Source organism: Myodes glareolus, chromosome X (genome assembly GCF_982192425.1).
Source record: "Myodes glareolus chromosome X, mMyoGla1.1, whole genome shotgun sequence".
In the NCBI taxonomy this organism is placed as follows: Eukaryota; Metazoa; Chordata; class Mammalia; order Rodentia; family Cricetidae; genus Myodes; species Myodes glareolus.
In genome coordinates, this window is record NC_142053.1 from 49,956,424 (window position 1) to 49,975,860 (window position 19,437).

General features: G+C 36.6%; 1 protein-coding gene across 1 annotated transcript in view; it reads right to left on the reverse strand.

The window, feature by feature from the left end:
* Positions 1-6,275: 6,275 nt before the first annotated feature.
* Il1rapl2 (interleukin 1 receptor accessory protein like 2) overlaps positions 6,276-19,437 on the reverse strand; it is a 577,524-nt gene continuing 564,362 nt past the window's right edge. The window contains exon 9 of the mRNA XM_048458168.3: positions 6,276-9,039. Coding sequence (XP_048314125.2) covers positions 8,345-9,039 — 695 coding nt within the window. The 3' untranslated portion in view covers positions 6,276-8,344. The remainder of the gene's footprint in view (positions 9,040-19,437) is intronic.

Below are 19,437 nucleotides of genomic sequence, written 5' to 3' on the forward strand. Positions count from 1 at the left end.
ATCGTGCTCGAGGAAAACTGCTGACAACTTGTTTTCTGTTTCCACTGGCAGCATTAATGTTTTTAAATTGAAATGATAAATGGTTGGGTATGGTGCAATGGCTGTGCTTTGAATTCTATAGAGATATTTTGCATTTCTTTTTATGCACACATTCTTATTTCCAATAAATTTACATTGTGTTCGAAAATAGTGAACATCGTGTACTAACCAAAAATCAGTGAACAATTATATTCATTTTGGTACTAATTCTCTCCAAAATGATATACCCCACCTTAGGTTTCTCTTTATTATGTGGGTGTGCATTGAGGAGACATTTCCTGCATTTCTCAGGAGGAAAAAATATTTCAGTTTATTTTTTATATTGAAGAAAACATAGAATACCTTCTTATATATATATATATGCATTCATTTTACATACCAACCACAGTTTATTATTTTATTTTTAGCCTTTTCTTTTGAAGCACTCGAGATTTCTTGATATTTATTTCTCTACATACTTGCCAAACCCAGTGCTAGAGACCTGGAAAGACTCGCTTTGATCTTAAGGTGGTGTTGCTGGCTTTGTACTTGTGCAATTGAGCACTTGCTGATAATCACAACCAATTCCACAAACCTGGGATTAGTTCTTCAGTGCCTTACTCGGGTATTTGTAGCAATTCTTAAAACTTTACATTATCACGTGGCTAATAAGCTCTTCTAGAATCCATATAATTTGTATACCCTGATTTTTAACCATTGGGGAGGATGGAACAATCACAAAAGACTGTTACTTGTGATAAATAATATGGTATACATTAACACATTTTTCTCAAGAGGATCATAATAGAATTCAAAGCACCAACATGCTATTTACCTTGGGATTCCCATACCTTTCCTCCACATTCTCCAAATAACTCCCACTTCTATGTTCGATGTATTCCTAGCATCCCCCACGTGACCAATGTCGTCATGAGTTTTTTAGTTACTGTTTTTCTTCCCTATTACTTAGACTTTGCCAAAATTCACCAGAAGTTCACTCAGAACAGTATGATTCTGTATCCCACAGTTCTTTTGTCACTTGAGCAAGTCACGTCACCTCTGGACCTTTTTCCATGAGGGAAGTACAAAGGTTGAAATAGACGACCTTGAAGTTCTTTTCTGTTTCTAAAACTGTGTGAATCCTTAACGTGTCACTCAGTCAATGGGTTTCTTTTCAGTAGAATTCTCCAGGGAAGACTGTGACTGCTCACTCATAATTTAACTTAGTGAAAATTATTTTAGGGCACCGATGAAAGACATTTTGGAAACCTCTTCATGAACTTTAATTATCTTCAACTCACATTCCCAAAATGACTACCTTTATTGTTTATGTCTTAGCTAGCGTTATATTCAAGGTAAAAATATTTCTTAAGTGGTAATTTCATAAACAGGAGAAATGTTTATATTTTCATTTAATTGTATACGTATTTAGATGAGAGCAGACTTCCTTACAAAATAAGCACCATTTTGAGAGATTTCTTTAGAAAATTTGCCTTTACTGTTGGTATAACCTCAGCTAAACAGTTCAGTGTAATCAGCTCTTCCAATATATTGTCTCACTGTAACAACTATTGTCTCTCGTAAAGGGTAGGTATGGATCAGAATTTTTTTTTTAATGAAGCACATTCATCTGGATCCATTATCAAAAAGATCCCCAATCAGCTTTTGGTCATTTTAGAATTCTATAATAAGCAACCAGCTTAATTTTGCCCAGGTTAAGGGAAATACAGACTATGGTAGATTTTTATTTTGTTTTCTTTTTGGCTTCTCTTTCTTTTAAAACAAAGAACAAAATGACAAATCCAAATTTGAGACATCTGGATGTTTCCCATCATAAGGCTTAAACATCTGCATTTTTTCACTTCTTATCCAGATGTTTTGGGCTTATGTAAACCTAGCTAAAGTAAAGCAGAATATCAAGCAATCATCTGGGGACTGTGATTAACATGGACAGCAAATCTGAATAATCCATGTTCTGGGAGTCCTGTTTTTTGTCTAGCTCAGAACACATTACTAATGAGGTCAAAGTTACCGTAGGCTTGTTCTTTCTATGGGCCAGCTAGCTCTGATCTGTTCCATGACCACAGAATGCACCTCTTGCCTAGGCAGCTGTCTGGAAAATGAATGTCCTTTGTCATCCAGGCAGTCACGCACGAAACCAAATAGCCCATCTCTTCCAATTGGGAAGTAAAATAAAATGTACGGTTTTTTTTTTTTTTTTGGATGGAAGTTTGCTGCACCATTTCTGAGTCGAATAATAATTATAGTGGTAACTTCTTCAAAATAATTCTTATGCTGTGCAAAGTACTATTCTAATCACTTTGCCTATAATATTCACAATTCCCCCTTTATGTGTTTATTTTTCAAATACAAAATGGGATAGAAATGCTAAGGAATTTTCCCCAGCTGGAAATAGACGGAACTGCTCTGGTTTCTAGGTGTTTTCACACAATCCCTCTATCAAGATGGTGAAGGACTCTTGGTTTATTTACTGCTTGGAAAATTCTCTGACAGGATAGAAACCAGGGTATTTCTGCATACTCAATTCATGGGTAGAACTGCTGGTGGGTCTCACTCCGTGCCCAGTAAATGAGGCTAATCTAATCCTTATTCTTCCACCTAGAATAATAATTATAGGTATAAATGTAACCTTTGGAAAAAAAAAGAAGTTTTTGTTGGCAATGAGTGGGCATATAAAGTATGTGTTTAGGGAAAGGGATGTTGTGGTCAGCAGCAATGAGCTATATTGGGTGGCCTCATAGAACTAAACTGTCTGAATCTTTTGAGGAATAATGATTTGTGTAACTGGCAGAATCTTTAAGAAACTTTGATCTCCCACCACAAATATACTTAGAATCATAAAATCCTCGGCCCAGACAGGATATAGAGAGATAATCTCATACATTTCCTCTCTTGTTAAATTGCAAAGTTTCTTACTATAAAAAGCAAATGAAAGATAACATGTGTCTTATGTGATGGACTTCACAGAAGCTCCTGACTTTCTTTTCCCATTTAACCAACGAATGTGATGTGATCGACACCTTGTGATGAGCCCTGTATGGGTACTGGGACTCTAGCCAGGAATGAGATAAGACTACTGATCTTTAAAACCTCACTTCTTTTTTCTTTTTTTCTTTTCTTTTCTTTTTCTTTTGGTATTTGACATTTAAATTCTCTCTCCCTCCCTTCACCTCTCTCCACATGTGTGTAAGTGCAAATGTGGAGGAATGGAAGTTGTGTGGGAGTTGGGCTTCCACTTCTACCATGTGGGTCCTGGGGATCTAACTCAGGTAGTCAGGCTTGGCAGCAAGCGGTTTTACACACTGAGCCATCTTGTTTGTCTCGACTTAATCATTTCAATTCTTTCATTTCAAGGTCATAATTCTTTATTTCAAAATGAGATGTGGAATTTAAATAGAACCAGACAGTGGTACTTGAGAACAAAAAAAAAAAACCCATCTTTTTCTTCCTCGGGAATTTGGAATTACAAGTGGAGCAAATATACTTGCTTCTAAACCCGATTTAAAGAAGCATTTTGCCATTTCAGAGAATTTATCTCTTCCAAATGCTTCCCAGGGCATTTCAGTACCAGTTGCCCCTAGCACTTTGCTTTCTATCTCTTTGCCCTGGCAGTGTTAGAGTGTTCAGTTTAAAGTATGGGTTAAATGCTCACAAAATTCCTTTGACCCAACTAGTGTTTTTGATTATTGAACTGTTTACTTTTTTTCATTTCTACTTTCTGCATCACTATATCCTGTCTACTTCTTCTTCGTCTCTGTCTGCTCTTTGCTGAGGTTTAAGGTCACCTCTTATCTCCAGCTCTCGTTTCAACTGGACTGTGAGAATAGTCTCATAGCTGGCTTCCCAGCCTCCATTCCCTTTCCCTTCCTAATTCTCCCTAAGTCTGCTTGCTCTTCGATGAATGCTTTAACATTCCTCCCAGTCTTACTCAGACCTCTGCTCTTGCTATCACCTGAAGAGAGTTTTGTTACGCTTCCTTCCGTATTCACATGTGTTATGGTCTGTATTGGAGAAATTTCCATTTTCACCACTGTTTTTGCTATCCGACACTTATCTCTTGTCCAAGTCTATACAGAATCCCCATCTCACTTATTACTGCACATGAAAAATATTAATTTTTCTACTCTGAAACTGTATTACAAACACTGCTTTCTTCATGAATGTGATGTATAAACTATTTGAGAACAAGGATTGTGACTTAAAATTTCCTAGTATATTTTGTGCGCTGGCCAGTATACAACAGGCAGTCAAGAAATTTAATGATTGACTTTAACACCATCTGGAAAAAATATAGTTGAGAAAATAGCAGTGAGCATGTAGAAAAACAAACGTAGGTGGTTGTACATAATTTTACAAGTTCTGTTTACATGGTAATTAAATGGACTGATAAATATTCTTCTTAAATTTCTCTGGGCTGATTTCAGTTACTTTTAAAGGCAACTTTGATATGGAAGAGTTTAAAGTGAATGATTAAGCTTATCAAACTGCTTCATATGTTTATCAGAGAGCCTTAATGTTCAAAACTCTGACCATGTATCAGGCATCTCACAATAAAAATGCATGAGTAATAGAGGAACTGGAGCCAGACAATTTTCAACATTAACTTCACTCCCAAAAAAAGAGTAACAATGATTCAGTGTTCATATTTAGTTGATCAGTATAGGACAACTTTCCATCTTAGCTTTAGTATCAGTTCATTACCTCACCTTGGGAAATGAAGACAAGAACTATGAAGATTTATACGTGCAATTTCAGGATATTTTCTTTGGTCATTTATTATTATTATTTTTGGAAAACACATTGTAAAAGTGAATAGTTTGTTCTCTCTCTCTCTCTCTCTCTCTCTCTCTCTCTCTCTCTTATATATGAATATGAACTTGCAAGTGTACATGAAAGAACAGGATGTTTAGTGTCTTTTCCAACTTTTCCAATTTCCTGCCTTGAGACAGGGTCACTTATTGGACCAAAACTTACCTTCCAGCTCCGCTACAAGACCAGTTAGGTCACAGAATCTTCATCTCTCTACCCTCCAATGATGGGTGTGTCTTGCATCCATGTTCAGGTTTTTGCATAGGTGCTGGGGATTTGAACTCAGGTCATCATACTTTCAGAATAAATACCTCCCCAACCCCCAAAGTGAAGCCATTTTCTCTTTATTAGTTTATTTAAAAATAAAATGCCAAAAGACAGCAAAGGCTTTCGACCAGTGATTCTATACTCTTGTAGGCCTTATTACAAAAAATACAGTTGTCAAAGATTTTCCTTCCTCTACTTGTCAGAGTCTTCTTGTTTTTGCTTACAGTTTTCTAATTGATTACATTGCAATCATTTGATTACTATTCATTGTCATCTCAGCTCACATTGAGGTCCTACAAATGTGTCTTCACAACCGAACTGCTTTCACCTCTCACTGTAGCCCTCTAAGAACTTTCAGCTGCACAATATTAACCTTCCATCCACAAGCAAAACATCTTCCTTTTGCAGGGAGGTACACTGGATTCAAACTTCACTGGAAGTTTGATGGCAACTCTATGTCATAGCTCTGAATGAATTCTTAGAAGTAGGACAGTTTTGGCTCTAATTCAATTAAGGTTTAGAGGCAGGGGTGATATAACTTTTCAGAAAACACACAGTTACGTTGTTATTTCTCTGGTTTGATTGGGGACCATAGGTATCAAACCTGCCCAGAAGTCATATTTTGCTAAGTAAAATGGATGAACATGTTGTTCATATCCGTGAGTATTGTTAATTCTCAATGGAATGTTTTGATTTGTACATATTATCATTCTTTTTGAACTTTGTATTTTTCATTTTGGTTTTCAGAACATTTCACCTTTAAAATTCAGTTTGGAAATGTATTTTTACATACAGTAACATAAAAATAAATTTGTTATGAGTGTGTAAGAGCTAGTTGTAACCATGGTTCCTAGATTTCCAAAATTCAGTGAAAAGTTGTAAAAGGGGGAAAAGCCTCATCATAAAAATAATTGGAAGTATATATTGTGTTCTCGACTAAATACTTATTATATTCCATGGGCTATATCTTTTCTTAAAAAAAGTCTCAGATGAAAATTCAATTTTGAATTGCCACCTAGAAATAAATTTTTATAGATAGTATACACATTAGTTCCTGAAAGTGGTAGAAAAGGTTTCTTGTCAAGGTCTGCAGCACAAGTGTGAATGCTGGGTTTCTGCGCACCTCCAAGCAGTGAAAGGACACATTGTGGCCAGCCAACTCAAATTGCTACCCACGTTTAATCATTGTAAATAAAGGAAGCAGAGAGGCCCATGTTATATTTTCAGAACTGGCATGCTCAATACAGAACTATTAGTTTAAAAATATGACTGGACATTCTATTTGAATTAATCTAGATTTCTGTGAAAAATAAAACAGTTAAAAAGTACAATTGTCCACTTAGAACATATAGCACTCATTTCATGCACATTATTAATTTAGTCATTACACGTAGCATTAAGGAACACCCAGAGTAAATACAACTTTGTAACACAGGAAAAACACTTGGGAATTGGTACATTTTCATTTTGAAACACCTATGGTTTTTAGAGAAGTTTCCATTCTTGGTGGGAAAAAATACATCTATGAAACGCCTACATACATTGAACAGGCCTCTTCAAAGGAGAAGCTAATTGTCTTGCTGTGAAGTGCATGTGTATCACTGTGAAACTTTCACACAGTCTGGTGCACAATGTATTTTCTGACCAGTTAGATATAGGAAAGCAACAGGGAACCAGGTATTTTCACGGAACAGACGAATTACGGGAACCAACCATGGAAAGAGATTAGAGACAGGTCAAAGCATGTTTTCTCATATTTGTATCTACTTTGGGGGGTCTCACAATCACAAAGGGTAGACAAAGTCTTAATTTTTACACATTGTGTATATTGTCCTTGTTTATAATTGTCCAAGAATTTTCTGTTAAGAACCATTTGCAAAGTTTCTGAATCAACTTTGATATGCAGTTAAGAAGTTGACTCCCACAGGTATCAAGTTGGAGAGCACAACAAATTAATTGTAAGTGCTGGAAAGACATAATCCTCAAGAAATACTAGAGTAGGGGTACATTTCTTACAGCCATTAGTAAACAGGCTATTGGAAAAGATGTTCTGTTATGGTATAGTCACAGTTACTGCATGAGTGCAGGCAAGTTTACTCTATCAAATATATTCTCTGAAGCACCTGGAATACAGACACTTCTGTGGGAGCTTTGTACATATAGCCGAAAAGATTCATTGTATGTACAGAATAGTCCATTTCACAACTGTGTTGAGATGAAAACGTCTGCAGTGGCTGCTCTATTAGTAGTAAACGTGAATCACTTAGCACTTCATTTCTGAACAGTGTTGTTGCTTCTTTTCAACTGCAGACATTTGTGGTCAATATATGTTTAAGTTTGACTTGCAATGAGGCTGAAAAACAAGTAGGGCACTGCCCACATCTTCACAGAAATCTTAGAGAAGATCACAAGAGTGTTGGAGGGAAAACATTTAAATGCAAATGTTTTTCGGAAACAAGAAAAGGTGTACTTTATGGTACATTTTAGATGTTGTAAAAATGTTATTTTTAATGATCCAGAAAGGCTTACTAAAAATTATCTTTAGAGAGCTTAGAGCTGAGCATTCATTTGCTTCAGGAATGCCCGTAGTTTACCTACCTACCAGTTTGGCTACAGTTGATGTGCTTGTCTAATAGAACTGAAAGCTGTTATTACAGGCTGTTGGTTTAGTCTACAGGAGTTGTCCATTAAGTTGAAGAAGATGTAAATGTTTCAATCATACTATTTTCTCAACTGATCTTCCTGAATAAACAGTCTTCCAATTGGCTGCATCAATATTTTTTCCTTTGTAATTCCCAACTGTTTTCAGTTATTCAATAAAAGTTCTCCTTTCCCTTAAACATTCATTTACAATTTTCAAATTCACTGAGTCTCTAGGATTTCCTTTTTTTTTTGAAAATTATGTTTAAATGCTGAACTCCTAAACATGGGCAGTTCATGTGGTGCCATAGAACCTACTTGAAAAGGACACAATTCAATTTTTTCTTTTCAGGAAAAAATAAAACTGTACATTGGGACAAGGTGTTGCACTACAAAATCAAGACCTTCTATTCCCCCACTATTCTATAAATGTAAACAAAAATAGTTCAGTATAAACACGATTTTTGTGCCTTTTTCTTCACATTTTCAGCATCTCGATGCTCTTAGGTGCCCTTTATGCTCAGAACAGCGCAGCACAAATTCCATATTCTCATATAGTTGTTCAGAGGTTCTGAGATTGCTTTTCTCACTACCAAATATCACTGGTGAAGCTAAGCTCTTTGGATGATAATGGTAGTAGGGAATTGTTCCTTGTAAATTCCTCAGTCTCTTTCAGGGAATTATTAAGGGGTATCTGTCCATTGAGTAGTGTCAGTGGCAGATTACAGTAAGTATGGTTGCCTAAGGAAGGTACTGGCAGGGTGTTGGTTGGCATCTCGTGTTTGTACCCTCTGCAACAGTGCCTCATTTGCATTGAATCCGAATGGTGGAAATCAGGGAGATCAGCTTGCGATGGCACCATTGTGGCTGAGGTACTTGTCATGGAAATTGAAGGTATAGGCTGAAGTTCTCCAAAAAGCCCCTGTTCTGCAGAGTCTAGCACATGGCAATGGGACAGCATTTCTTTTTTCTTGATGGGCATTTCATACACTAAGTGCTTCCAGAACTTAGAATTTAATTTGCTGCTTTTGGGTCCCTTCCACTTGATCAGTGATAGAAGTTTGATGCTGTGCTTTAGTGATTCCACTTCCTGGCAATTCACCTTTCCTTTTAATTCTGTACACTCAATCAAAATCACTTTGATTTCTCCACTGACTAGCATGTTGTGGAGTCTGCTTTCCACTTCGAAAATACTCCATCCTCGTCGGAGAATATAGTCTGGCGTTAACACGATAATAAGTCTTCGGCTTTGCTCAATGCATCTTGTGAGATCTTCAATGTATGCTATAAATCATAGAAAGAGAGAAAGAGTAAAACAAAGACATTGCCAGTCTTTAAAGCATTAGGTCTGCATTCTAGATCCAGTCTTTCACTAACGTCCATTGCATTTTCTCTTTTGTATTGCATGTTCAGAAAGCCCATGTCTGCAACAATTAAGAAATTATGAACTGATTAAATCATTATTTTCTTTGCCTTATTATTACTTCTGTAAGTAATAATAGTGATGTACTGATGACCCATACAAACTTTGACTTCTTCAGAGTTTATCTGTCTTTCAATACTTTTTGTTTATTTAATCACTTAACTCAAAACAAACTTACAGACTAGTTAGTTTAGTAAACAAGAAATCAACCAGCTGATGAAAACTAAACAGAAGTATTTTAATAAATGGTTATTTTACTTTTGAGTTTGGTATACATTCCTCCTTCTTTTCTGTGTTTTATATTTACAACTTTTAACTAACAAATAATACTGGTCCACATGAGTCCTATTTCAACTGCTAAAATATTACAGAAGTTATGTGTGTGTGCTATCAACATGAGAGATTGTGAGATAGAGATAGCGGAGAATCTCTTCCAGCATCACAATCACCTTATTTTTCAGAAGATGCTCTGCCATTTGCAAGATTAGGTCCTCGATATTGTCCTTCAAACTAACGGATAGGGAAGTGATGTGTGTTCATGAATTAAATAGGAACCATCTATTGCTTTTTGGTTCAAAGACAAACAATGAAGGATGGAGTTAGAGATGAGGATAGTAATGGAATAGAATGACTGGCAAAGAGGAAAGGAGGCCAGATACTTATGAATAAACTTTGGTGTTGCAATTTTGAAAACGTGTTGAATATGTTATGGCTTTCTTCCTGGTAGAAAAAAATACTCAAATTGCCTCTAAGATTGTTTATTCCATGCATTAATCCTTTTGCGGTCTCACTTCGCACAGTCCCATCTGCTATAAACGGGAGCCCATATATGCGTGTTTAACAGAGACTTGGACACAGGTGCTGCGCCAGAAAGCAGTCTTTACCAAGCAGAGCAAAAGGCCCTGTCTAATGTACAGTGCCCTCTAGCAAAAGCAGTGCTTACGGAAGCATAGCGACCTTTGCCACAACAAATCTGTCCCACGTTATGGACTGCTTTTGAGCAATCACATTCATCACATATTGGTGGTGGTGGTGGGGACATCAAACAGCTCGGGACAAGCCATTTGAAAAGAGAAACTTGGTTTATAGATGCACACTTTACAGATAATCTTCTTTTTCCAGTATCAATTTTTTAAAACCACTGGCAGCATGAAAACTTTCCAAAACAATAATAAATATTTCTACACACCTCCACTCACAAACAACAGGAGCAGCAACAAAATAAACATTTAAAAGAGATACATGGAGTTTTCCATTTAACAATTTCTTGCTAAAAGTGTTTTTAAAAATATGCTTCAGAATATTCTCATGCAGTAGTTACATTTGACAATATTTTCGAGTAGGAGGCTAGTCACTGAGTTAGAATGCAACCTTTCAATAATTTTAAATGCTTTCCTTTATAGATTTTGTACGCAGAGGGAAGAGTTGGCATTGCAATCTACAGAAACACTACACACATAGCAGCGGGGAGGTTCTTCACTGAGAGAACTGGTGAAACAACATGGAAGGAAAGGCAGAAAGTTTCAATAGAGTGGAAAGATCCTATCCCAATGTATCAACAGCTCTGCCTCTTCCTTTTCTTCCTTCCTTTCTGCTCCCAAAAGGAAAGAAGTTATGTGGGAAGCTTCATCATTAGAAGTTGGATCTGTAAGATACAGTAAAATAAACTATCATGCATCTTTCCCATGATGCGTCTCACCTTTTCTCCAAAGCTAAAAAGAAAACAGAACAAATCCCACACCCAGAATCATGGTACTGGTGCAAGAATACATGCGGTTATACTTCACTTTTATCAGGTGGGTAGTGAGTTCATTGTATTTTCACAGAATTTCTGCTACTAATAATTTCTCAAGATTTATTTTCAGCACCATTCTTGTCTCTTCAAATTGTAGACTACACTTTGAAATTTTAAAAATTAGGGTACAAACCTTTTCAATAGTCATGGTAAGTGTATCTTCAAGACAAACACTATTTTATGTTAGGCTATATTCTAAAGGTATCTTTAAAAACAAATTTTTCAGGCGAGTTGAGTGAGGACGGTGAATGTGATCAAATCTCACTGTGTGAATTTTTAAAGAATTAACCAAAATGTGAATATTTAGAGCAGGAATAAAAAGATGCTTAGAGAAAGGAGTTAGGATTGGGTCAGGCACTCTAAGAAGGTAGGGACTGAACTCTACAATATGTCTGTCATCTCAAGAGGAAACAGCAGTTTTCAGGAAAAAAGAAAAGGGGGACACCAGAAGCCATAAAGATACCATGTTGGATTCTCTGTCATTTCTGAGAAAGGGGTCTTAAGTGTTTGGGCAATTTTTTTCTGTATAATGAGAAATTGCAAGTCAAGCAGCAATTAATTTAATTGAGCTATCTTGGACTTCAGTTTTCCTAGTAACTTTCTGGGATGGGGAAAAGAGGAGTGTAAAATATTTTCCCATTAGTATCGATGTCCCAGTTCACATATCTATTATGTATTTTACCATTTTCCATCTAAGCAGAATTCAATATTTATGGATTTAGAGGCATCTTAGAAACTTTTGTCCCCAGAACAAATTTATTAGGACAGTTCCCAGTCTGCTCAGCTGCACAGGGTGTGGGTGTTGAAGAGAACCTTGGAGAGAGGGAGTGGTCCCCGTCTCCTGCATACTACACTGGCTGTGCTTATCCTGGCAAAGCCTAGTGGAGAGTTGAGGCAAGGATCCAGATAATTCGGGCTGAAAACCTGCTGTGAAAGAAAAAAAAACCGGAATTATCCTGGTTTGCCCTATATATACATTAATCATATGTACTGGACTTAGACAGTACATCAAAATTTTCCCTGGGTAGAAATAGCCTAAGTGTCCCAAAGAAAACACAAGTCATTTGCTTGGGCCTTGAATTCTGTGTTCCATTTCACTTGGTGAAAAAGCAAGTGGAAGTTTTCAGATGTGAAGCCCACATTTCACTTTCTTGGGATGGTGATCAGTGGCTGGGCAGCAAGCTCAGTATTTGAAAGCAGCTGGGGAGGTGCCCCTAAGAGCTGCCTGTAGACTAGGGAGAGACTGTGAGCACTTACTCTCACTTTCTGGCTCACTCTCTGTTTTCCTCTCTTTTCTCTCTCTCTTCTCCCTCTCTCTACCACTTGCTGCCTCCCTTTCTTTTTTTCCTTCCCTCTTGCTTTTTCCATTCTTTTCTTTCACTTCCAAGGTTTTTCTTTCTCTCTCTTTTTTTCATATTTCCTCATTCATTTCTTTCCCCCCATCCTTCCTCCTGGTTCCCTCTTTCCTTTTTAGCCTTTCTCTTTATCCTTGAAAATGAAAACAAAAATCAAGTTGTCATGAAAAATAAATGTACAAAATGAAGAAGAAGCAAATGAGGCATGGTCTAAGTTTGTATTTGTTAGGCTTTAGCCAGGGAGTCCTTTGTTGGCTGTGTATGAAGCAAATGCTCACTGCCATCCTCCACTCACTTTGGGGCTGTGTATCTGTGTCTAACGACTGTGATTTTAAACCTGGCCTTCTAAGATCCATGACCTGTTTTTGGGTGGCCCATGAACAAAGAGTGACATTTTTACATTTTGAAAAGATTTTCTTTTGAGGACGTTGAATAACACATAAAATGAACACGATGCAAGGGAGAGCCTATGTGATCCACAAATCTTAAAGAATTTACTATCCGGACCTTTCCAGAGATTTGCCACCCCCGAATTATAGACCAGGCAGGGCGGTTAGGCTTTGCACAGTTCCAAATAAGCTAAGCAGAAACAGGTATCAAGTTAAAACATTGCTGGTCCAAAGCACAGTGTCTGACAGGCAGTCAGGTTTGCCCTAGTAGGCTGTGGTTTTGTGGGAGACATTTTAGAAGCCTTCAGAAAACGTATTAAAAAGCTTGTTACCACAAAGTGATAATAAAGGAACATTTTTCAAAAAAAATCCCCAAATCCTCAGCACATCTGAATACTCACTACAGCTTGCCCTGACTTGTTCAGACAAGTTTAGCAACAGAGTAGAAAAAAAAAATCCCTTAAAAGATGCTTTTTTTCTTCCCACATAAAAATATGTAATGTCCCTTAAATGAAAGGTCACAGAATCATATCTTCTTGCAAGCTTTGATTTTAAGTAACTTCTGATGGCAGTGAAGACCAAAGGGGTTTATACTGTTTCTTTTTTTTTCTAGATGAGTCTGTGAAAGCACAGGCAGAAAGAGAGACATGGAACAAAGCCAGACAAGCACATTTAACCTATTCGTGACCTCCATAGCTAGGCAAAGAAAAAAGTCTTCAATGGAATTTTGATTGAGGTACTTAAATTAGGACAGGAAAAAAAATCATATTCTACATGGCAATGCCAAGAAGTATCTCCTTTTGTCTTATCCAGGGATTGACTTTTTGCAATGTATTGTCCACTAGACCCTACTTGGGCAGTGTCCATGCCACCAGCATCATTATTGGTGCAAATCAATGAAAGTGACTACATAAAACCTTATTTAAATTATTATGAATTTGATTTAAAAATATCATTCAGAAGTCTGATAAAGAAATCCCAGTGGGTTTAAAGAAGTATGATTAGATTTAAAAACTGATCTGAAAAATGAATTGTGCTTGTTTTAATAAATCAAAGGACAAAACTGAAGGAGGAAACACTAATAAAACAGAAACAAAGAACAGCAGTCCCAATTAACTGCATTTAGAGAGATATGTATGGCTTTAAAGACTTCTTGCCCTTCTCATTCTAAGGCTTTGTGTTGGCTGTAGAGGTAGAGATGACAGGAGAATAAATCAAACTCCATATTAACAGATTCTTTGGTGGTCTACCTTTGACCTCTGACTACTGATAATCTGATTTTGCAAGTTAATCAATCAGCTATTTGCAACTTGTTTTTGTATTGGCATCTGCAATTATTTTAGGGTTTTTATCAGAGTATATGGCATATTTTCAAGTTAAAAGATCAAATATCTAGGATTTAGGCATGGCATGATTTGGTACTCTGTCAAATTCAAATGATAGTACTTTGGTATACTTAAAGAGAAAATTATGTACAGCTATTATACAAAAACACAGCATTAGAAGGAGAGGGACTACATCACAGCATATAATACTCCCTCAGTTTTTTTTGAACATTAGTTAACTGATAAACATCAACAACAGCATTTTTAAAACATATAGGTTAATACATAAATAATTAAGTTAAAATTCTGTGTTTCCCATATAACAAAAATAAAACCCGTATTTTCACTACTATGTACTTATGATGAAAAATTTCTCAGATCCTTGGCATTCCAAGAGGCTTCTAATGAGGTACTTTTTAACTACCATTTGATTGATAATATTATTTGGATTTTAGGTGATTGTGAGAAATATTACCAGAAGAATTACACTGTATGTTGGCTGATGTGAAAACGCTGGTGTTTGATTCCTTTTTGACGGTTGTGGGATTCTGTCTATTATTTGCTGCAGAGACAGACTCCACCGTTTTCCTTTAGCCAGGTGCATGTGTAGGAGTATACTTCCTATGTGTGATATTACATTCCCTACAAAGATCCCCCCCCCCATTCTCAAGTCATTAGCTTGATAGTTGACAACTAGTTAGCAGGGTTAAATTTCTGCAGCAGTCCATTCTGGATCTACTAATGGAAGAATTATACTGAAGTAAGAATAGTGTGTAAATCCAGTTAACTTAGATTTGCTGAGAGTTTGTGTGGGAACTTTATTCTGCTATGTCTCTGATTTTGGGGGCCTTATTTCCGGGTGTGAGTTCTTCATACATCATATTGCAGCTCGCCTTTGGGAATGGTGTTTACATTCCGTTTTCTTTCACCTCTTTACATTTGATGATGACCCAGAAAAAAAGAAAGTAGAGCACAACAGGGCATCAGAATGTCCATGCTCTGTCTTCCCCCCTCCTCCTTCATGAGCCCTAGAAAGGTGCATATGTCACTAATACACACTAGTGTCAACTTACTGACCAAGGAACAAAGCTATTATGGCTCATGGAGATTTTTCTGTATTTCCTTCAACATTAAGACATTATCCTGTTCAGTAGATTGTTTAAAAATGCCTGTACTTTAAACTCCATATTTCCTGATTAAAATTCTGCACAAGGGATCCTAACATCTACTTCAAATGATGATGAGAAAACTAGTCCATTTAATCTTAGTATATTTGGGGGGTGATTAGAGTATAATTTCTGCTCTTTTTTTGTTTCTATCATGAAGAAAATTGTCAAGACATCTAATTTTATAGCATGTGAGTAAATTTCAAGCAATGTTTTAAATTTTGTTGGTTGCACATGTCACCTCTGCCTCACACTTTTTAGGTCACAGACATTAGATTGCTGGAAAAGGATTTTATTCCTCCCCAAAGGAAACTTACTTGAATGGGGGCCAATCTGTCCAGCGACTATAGGAACTATTGGCAGTGAAGACTTACAGGTCCCTGCACAAAACTTTTTTTTGCATGCCTCACTTCAGAAGTGACTAGGGATCATCTGACAGCGGATGTATTCTCCAGTCATTAGTCATTGCATTGTCAGAATAAACCCATGACTAGCCCTGAGCACTAAATGACTGAAGATTAGATTATTGGGGAAAGTTCAGCAAATACATAAAATAAAATAAAAAAAGATAAAAATTTCCCCTTAAATTCATGAAGAAGTGCTATGATTCGTGAGTGAGAGAGTGTCATAGATACTTGGGTATGAAATAAGTAAAAAAATGATATTTGAGATCAAATTTGGAGATATAATTTCGAGGGGCATGGTTGGTCAGCCATATGTGTAATAATACTTTAGCTCACTTGTGTCTTTCTCTGACACAGACATGCACAAATAATTCATATACAGATCTTCTAAATATTTATATGAATAAAAGGGGAAACTGAGGCAATGTTTGTGAAGAATTGTTTTCTTCTTTAATTTGCCACTTATGCAATTATATTTTTGTCCAAAGCTTATGCTAGAATAAGCTTGAGTCATAATTGCTAGTATATATCATACATACATTTTTAAAGACCTTACTTTGCTTCTTTTAAAAGTAAATAAAGACTATAGTCTCAATTCTTCAGTTTTATTTTCTTTGTCTTAGAATGCTCTTTTCTCCCTCAAACCAGTATGCTTCAGCCTGATTCCATAGCTCTTTATATTTTAATGTTTCATAATCTGTGCAGAAATTCTGAGATAAGATGGGTCCAAGAGGCTAAATGGTACTCATCCAAAAAATGTCCTCAATTTCAAGATCTCAGTTGCACAGCTGGGTTCTGTTGGTCACATGTCAGCTTCAGAGCACATCTGTTCATTCCTCAAGGATCCACTAGGCCCCATGAACACAATGTCCTCTGTGTAGGGTACTTTACACCACAGAACTCAGCAGCTGCAAGGGTGAGAAAATCTCTACTTCTCAAGTTTGTGTCTCTAGGCAGTTTGAGTAGGGTGTTTTCTATCTGGCTTTCTTTTCGTTGCTTGTCACTTCTGACATACAGATGCTTGTTGGCACCGGGGTTGCTTTCACTGTTCTCAGGGACAGATGTTTCTAGTCTGGGAAGAAATAGACCAAAGTTTTACTGGAAAGTACAAATTCTTGCCACATTTAGGCACCTAACCTGAGAAAACATAAAGAAGATTTTGGCCACCGGCTCATGAATGGAAACGTCGTTACTGCCAGGAAAATAATGCCCCAAATCTAAAGACTTGGTCTCAGAATTTAGGGAAAATATTGGTGTCAAATATTCTCATCTCTATGTTCCACAGTAGCCACACGAGTTTCCTGGTAGGCGAGGGGTAAAAGTAGAGACAACTCTAATTCATTTGGAAGATCAACATCTCTATAGCTGCGCTTTCTGAGAATTGTTGATGGAGAAAAAGGGAGAGAAAGGGAGGGAGAGAAAGAAAGAGACTGAGACTGAGATTCATGTACCTTTCAGATTCTGGGCATTGGAAATATTTTGAGTTGACAGGGTTGAGTGAAGTACTGTGAGAGAGGCAGAAAAATGACTGAAGATACATGAAAGGGAACAATATTCAAACTAATTTGATTCATAGAGAGTTATCATTCTCCATCAAGAGGATCTTATGAAGCTTGCTTTTATAATTCTCAAAAGTCTTGTTGATACTTTTGGAGGAAGGCATAGTCTTGGGTCAATATGCATTAAATGAGATGTGAGGGACAAAAACAGCTTATAATATTGTAACTAGGTCCCCCCACAGGAATGTGTCTATATTTATATAGCATAACCTGTTAAATGTGTACCAATGGCTGCAAATTCAGACCACAGAAGCTTCTTTAATAACACGCATACACCAGGTCCAAAATGTTCTACTCTGTCATTCATGTGTAAATCAAGTATATTATTCATATACTTCATCGACTTCCTGAATGCGTGCTAAAAATGCCAAGGAAAAACTCGTTAATCGTGACATGGTGACTGCTCAGCTAGCACTGAAATGTTGATGGAAGAGAAAAATTGTCAAAGAGTCTTTTTAAGAACTTCTGCAGGTTACACTCGCAAATCGGAATTCAGAGAACATGAATTCCCTAGTTCAGGAAGGAAGGATTAAAAGCAAACACCCTCCAGTGGTTGCATCTAAAAGTTGCATAGTTTTCTCAAACGGCTGACTGTTGAAAAATATTCTTGTGTACCATCCAGTACCTCTGGATCAAGTCCCCGCTCATTCTGATGATTGTAAAAATCTTAAAAATATGAAAGTGATCTTCTCTGGACTATAAAATCTCTTCTGCATTTGATTTGATGTGCAATCCCTTGCTAGGATGTAAGCTCTGAGATCTGCAATCATGGCTGGCTTACCCATCCTAGTTCTGAGGTGTCAAAGACATGAAGTACCAACAGCATCCAAGTCTTAGATGGGACACTGGCCTATATATTCAGTTTGTAACAAATTGCGCACAAACGTGACACATATTTTTTTGTGTGCTGGTTAGTAAGTTAATAGTCAAGATAATTAAAGAGGATATAAAAAGTCTGTTTTATCTTGAGGACCAATCTGGGAGGAATTGGGTAAGGGGAAAATATGATCAAAATATATTATATGAACATTTCTGAGAATTAACAAAAGTATTTTAAAACAGAAAAAGACCACCAAAAAGTAATGTTCTCGCTTATTTTCATGACTTGTTTTTCTCTTAAACTAACACTGTTGAAAAAAATCAACAGATATTATGAGGCACCGAATCATTTTAAATTGTGTTAGATGACAATATTATGAACATAAATGAAATTCAGTACAATGCTCATGGAACTTATAATCATATTGGTAAGAGATAAATAAATGGAACACTACCTAAAGTTATAGAACTAAACAAAATATCTTAGGTCTATACATTTATAGTCAAAAAGTACATATATACCATGAACTTGAGGCCTGAAGAGATTACTAGAGATTTTCCACAAAATCAGTAAGTGATATGGAAAATAATCAGTAGGGTTTTCAAATGCATAGAAAGCTAACGTGAACAAAAGCAGTTCAGGGACACAGATACACATAGTGCATATCATAGGCAGAACTTGGATAGAGCAGAGGCTTTGAGTAGGTAGCAAAAAGGATGGGTGATAGGAGAACAATCTGGACAAGCAGCCAATTAAAAAAGTGTTTAAGAAAGGTTTACAGGTTTTTGTCCTGGAGGAAAGAGTGAAAAAACAATCAAAGTTTGTGGAACAGTGCTTCGGCACTGTGGGGGTTGTATACATGGTAATGGATTACATGGAAGAGCGAAAGTATAAGGAAAGTAGAGACATAATCAATATTGTCGAATAATATAATTGGTGCCTAAGCTAGGATAATAGAAGTGAGAATTGAAAAGACACAAGGGACGTGGTTTGGGAGAAAGACACCGAGGCATAAAAATGACTCAGACATTGGAATATTCCTTGGGCAATATATTGCCATGGTACTGTATTTCAAGCCATAAGAGCAGGTAAAATTACAAAAAAGAAAAGAATAGAGAGACCATGGGAAGAAGTTTAGAGACATTTTAATTGAGGAAAAGAAATGAACTTGTAAATATTGTTGTCTTTGGACCTTTCAATGCACATTAAAGGCATGCAATAGTAAATACACTCATACATACATGCGCATGAACCTCAAGAAGAAAGAGAAATAAAAACACAGTTGGTTCCCATTTGTTTCTCATTAGATTAATGACCATATTACTGAAGAACAGCATGATCGAGCAGAGTGATATCTATGCTCTATGTCCAGCTCTATTTTTGACAGCCATGTGATCTTGGGCTTCTCTGAGCCTTTGTTTCCTCATCTGGGAGGTAAATACTGAA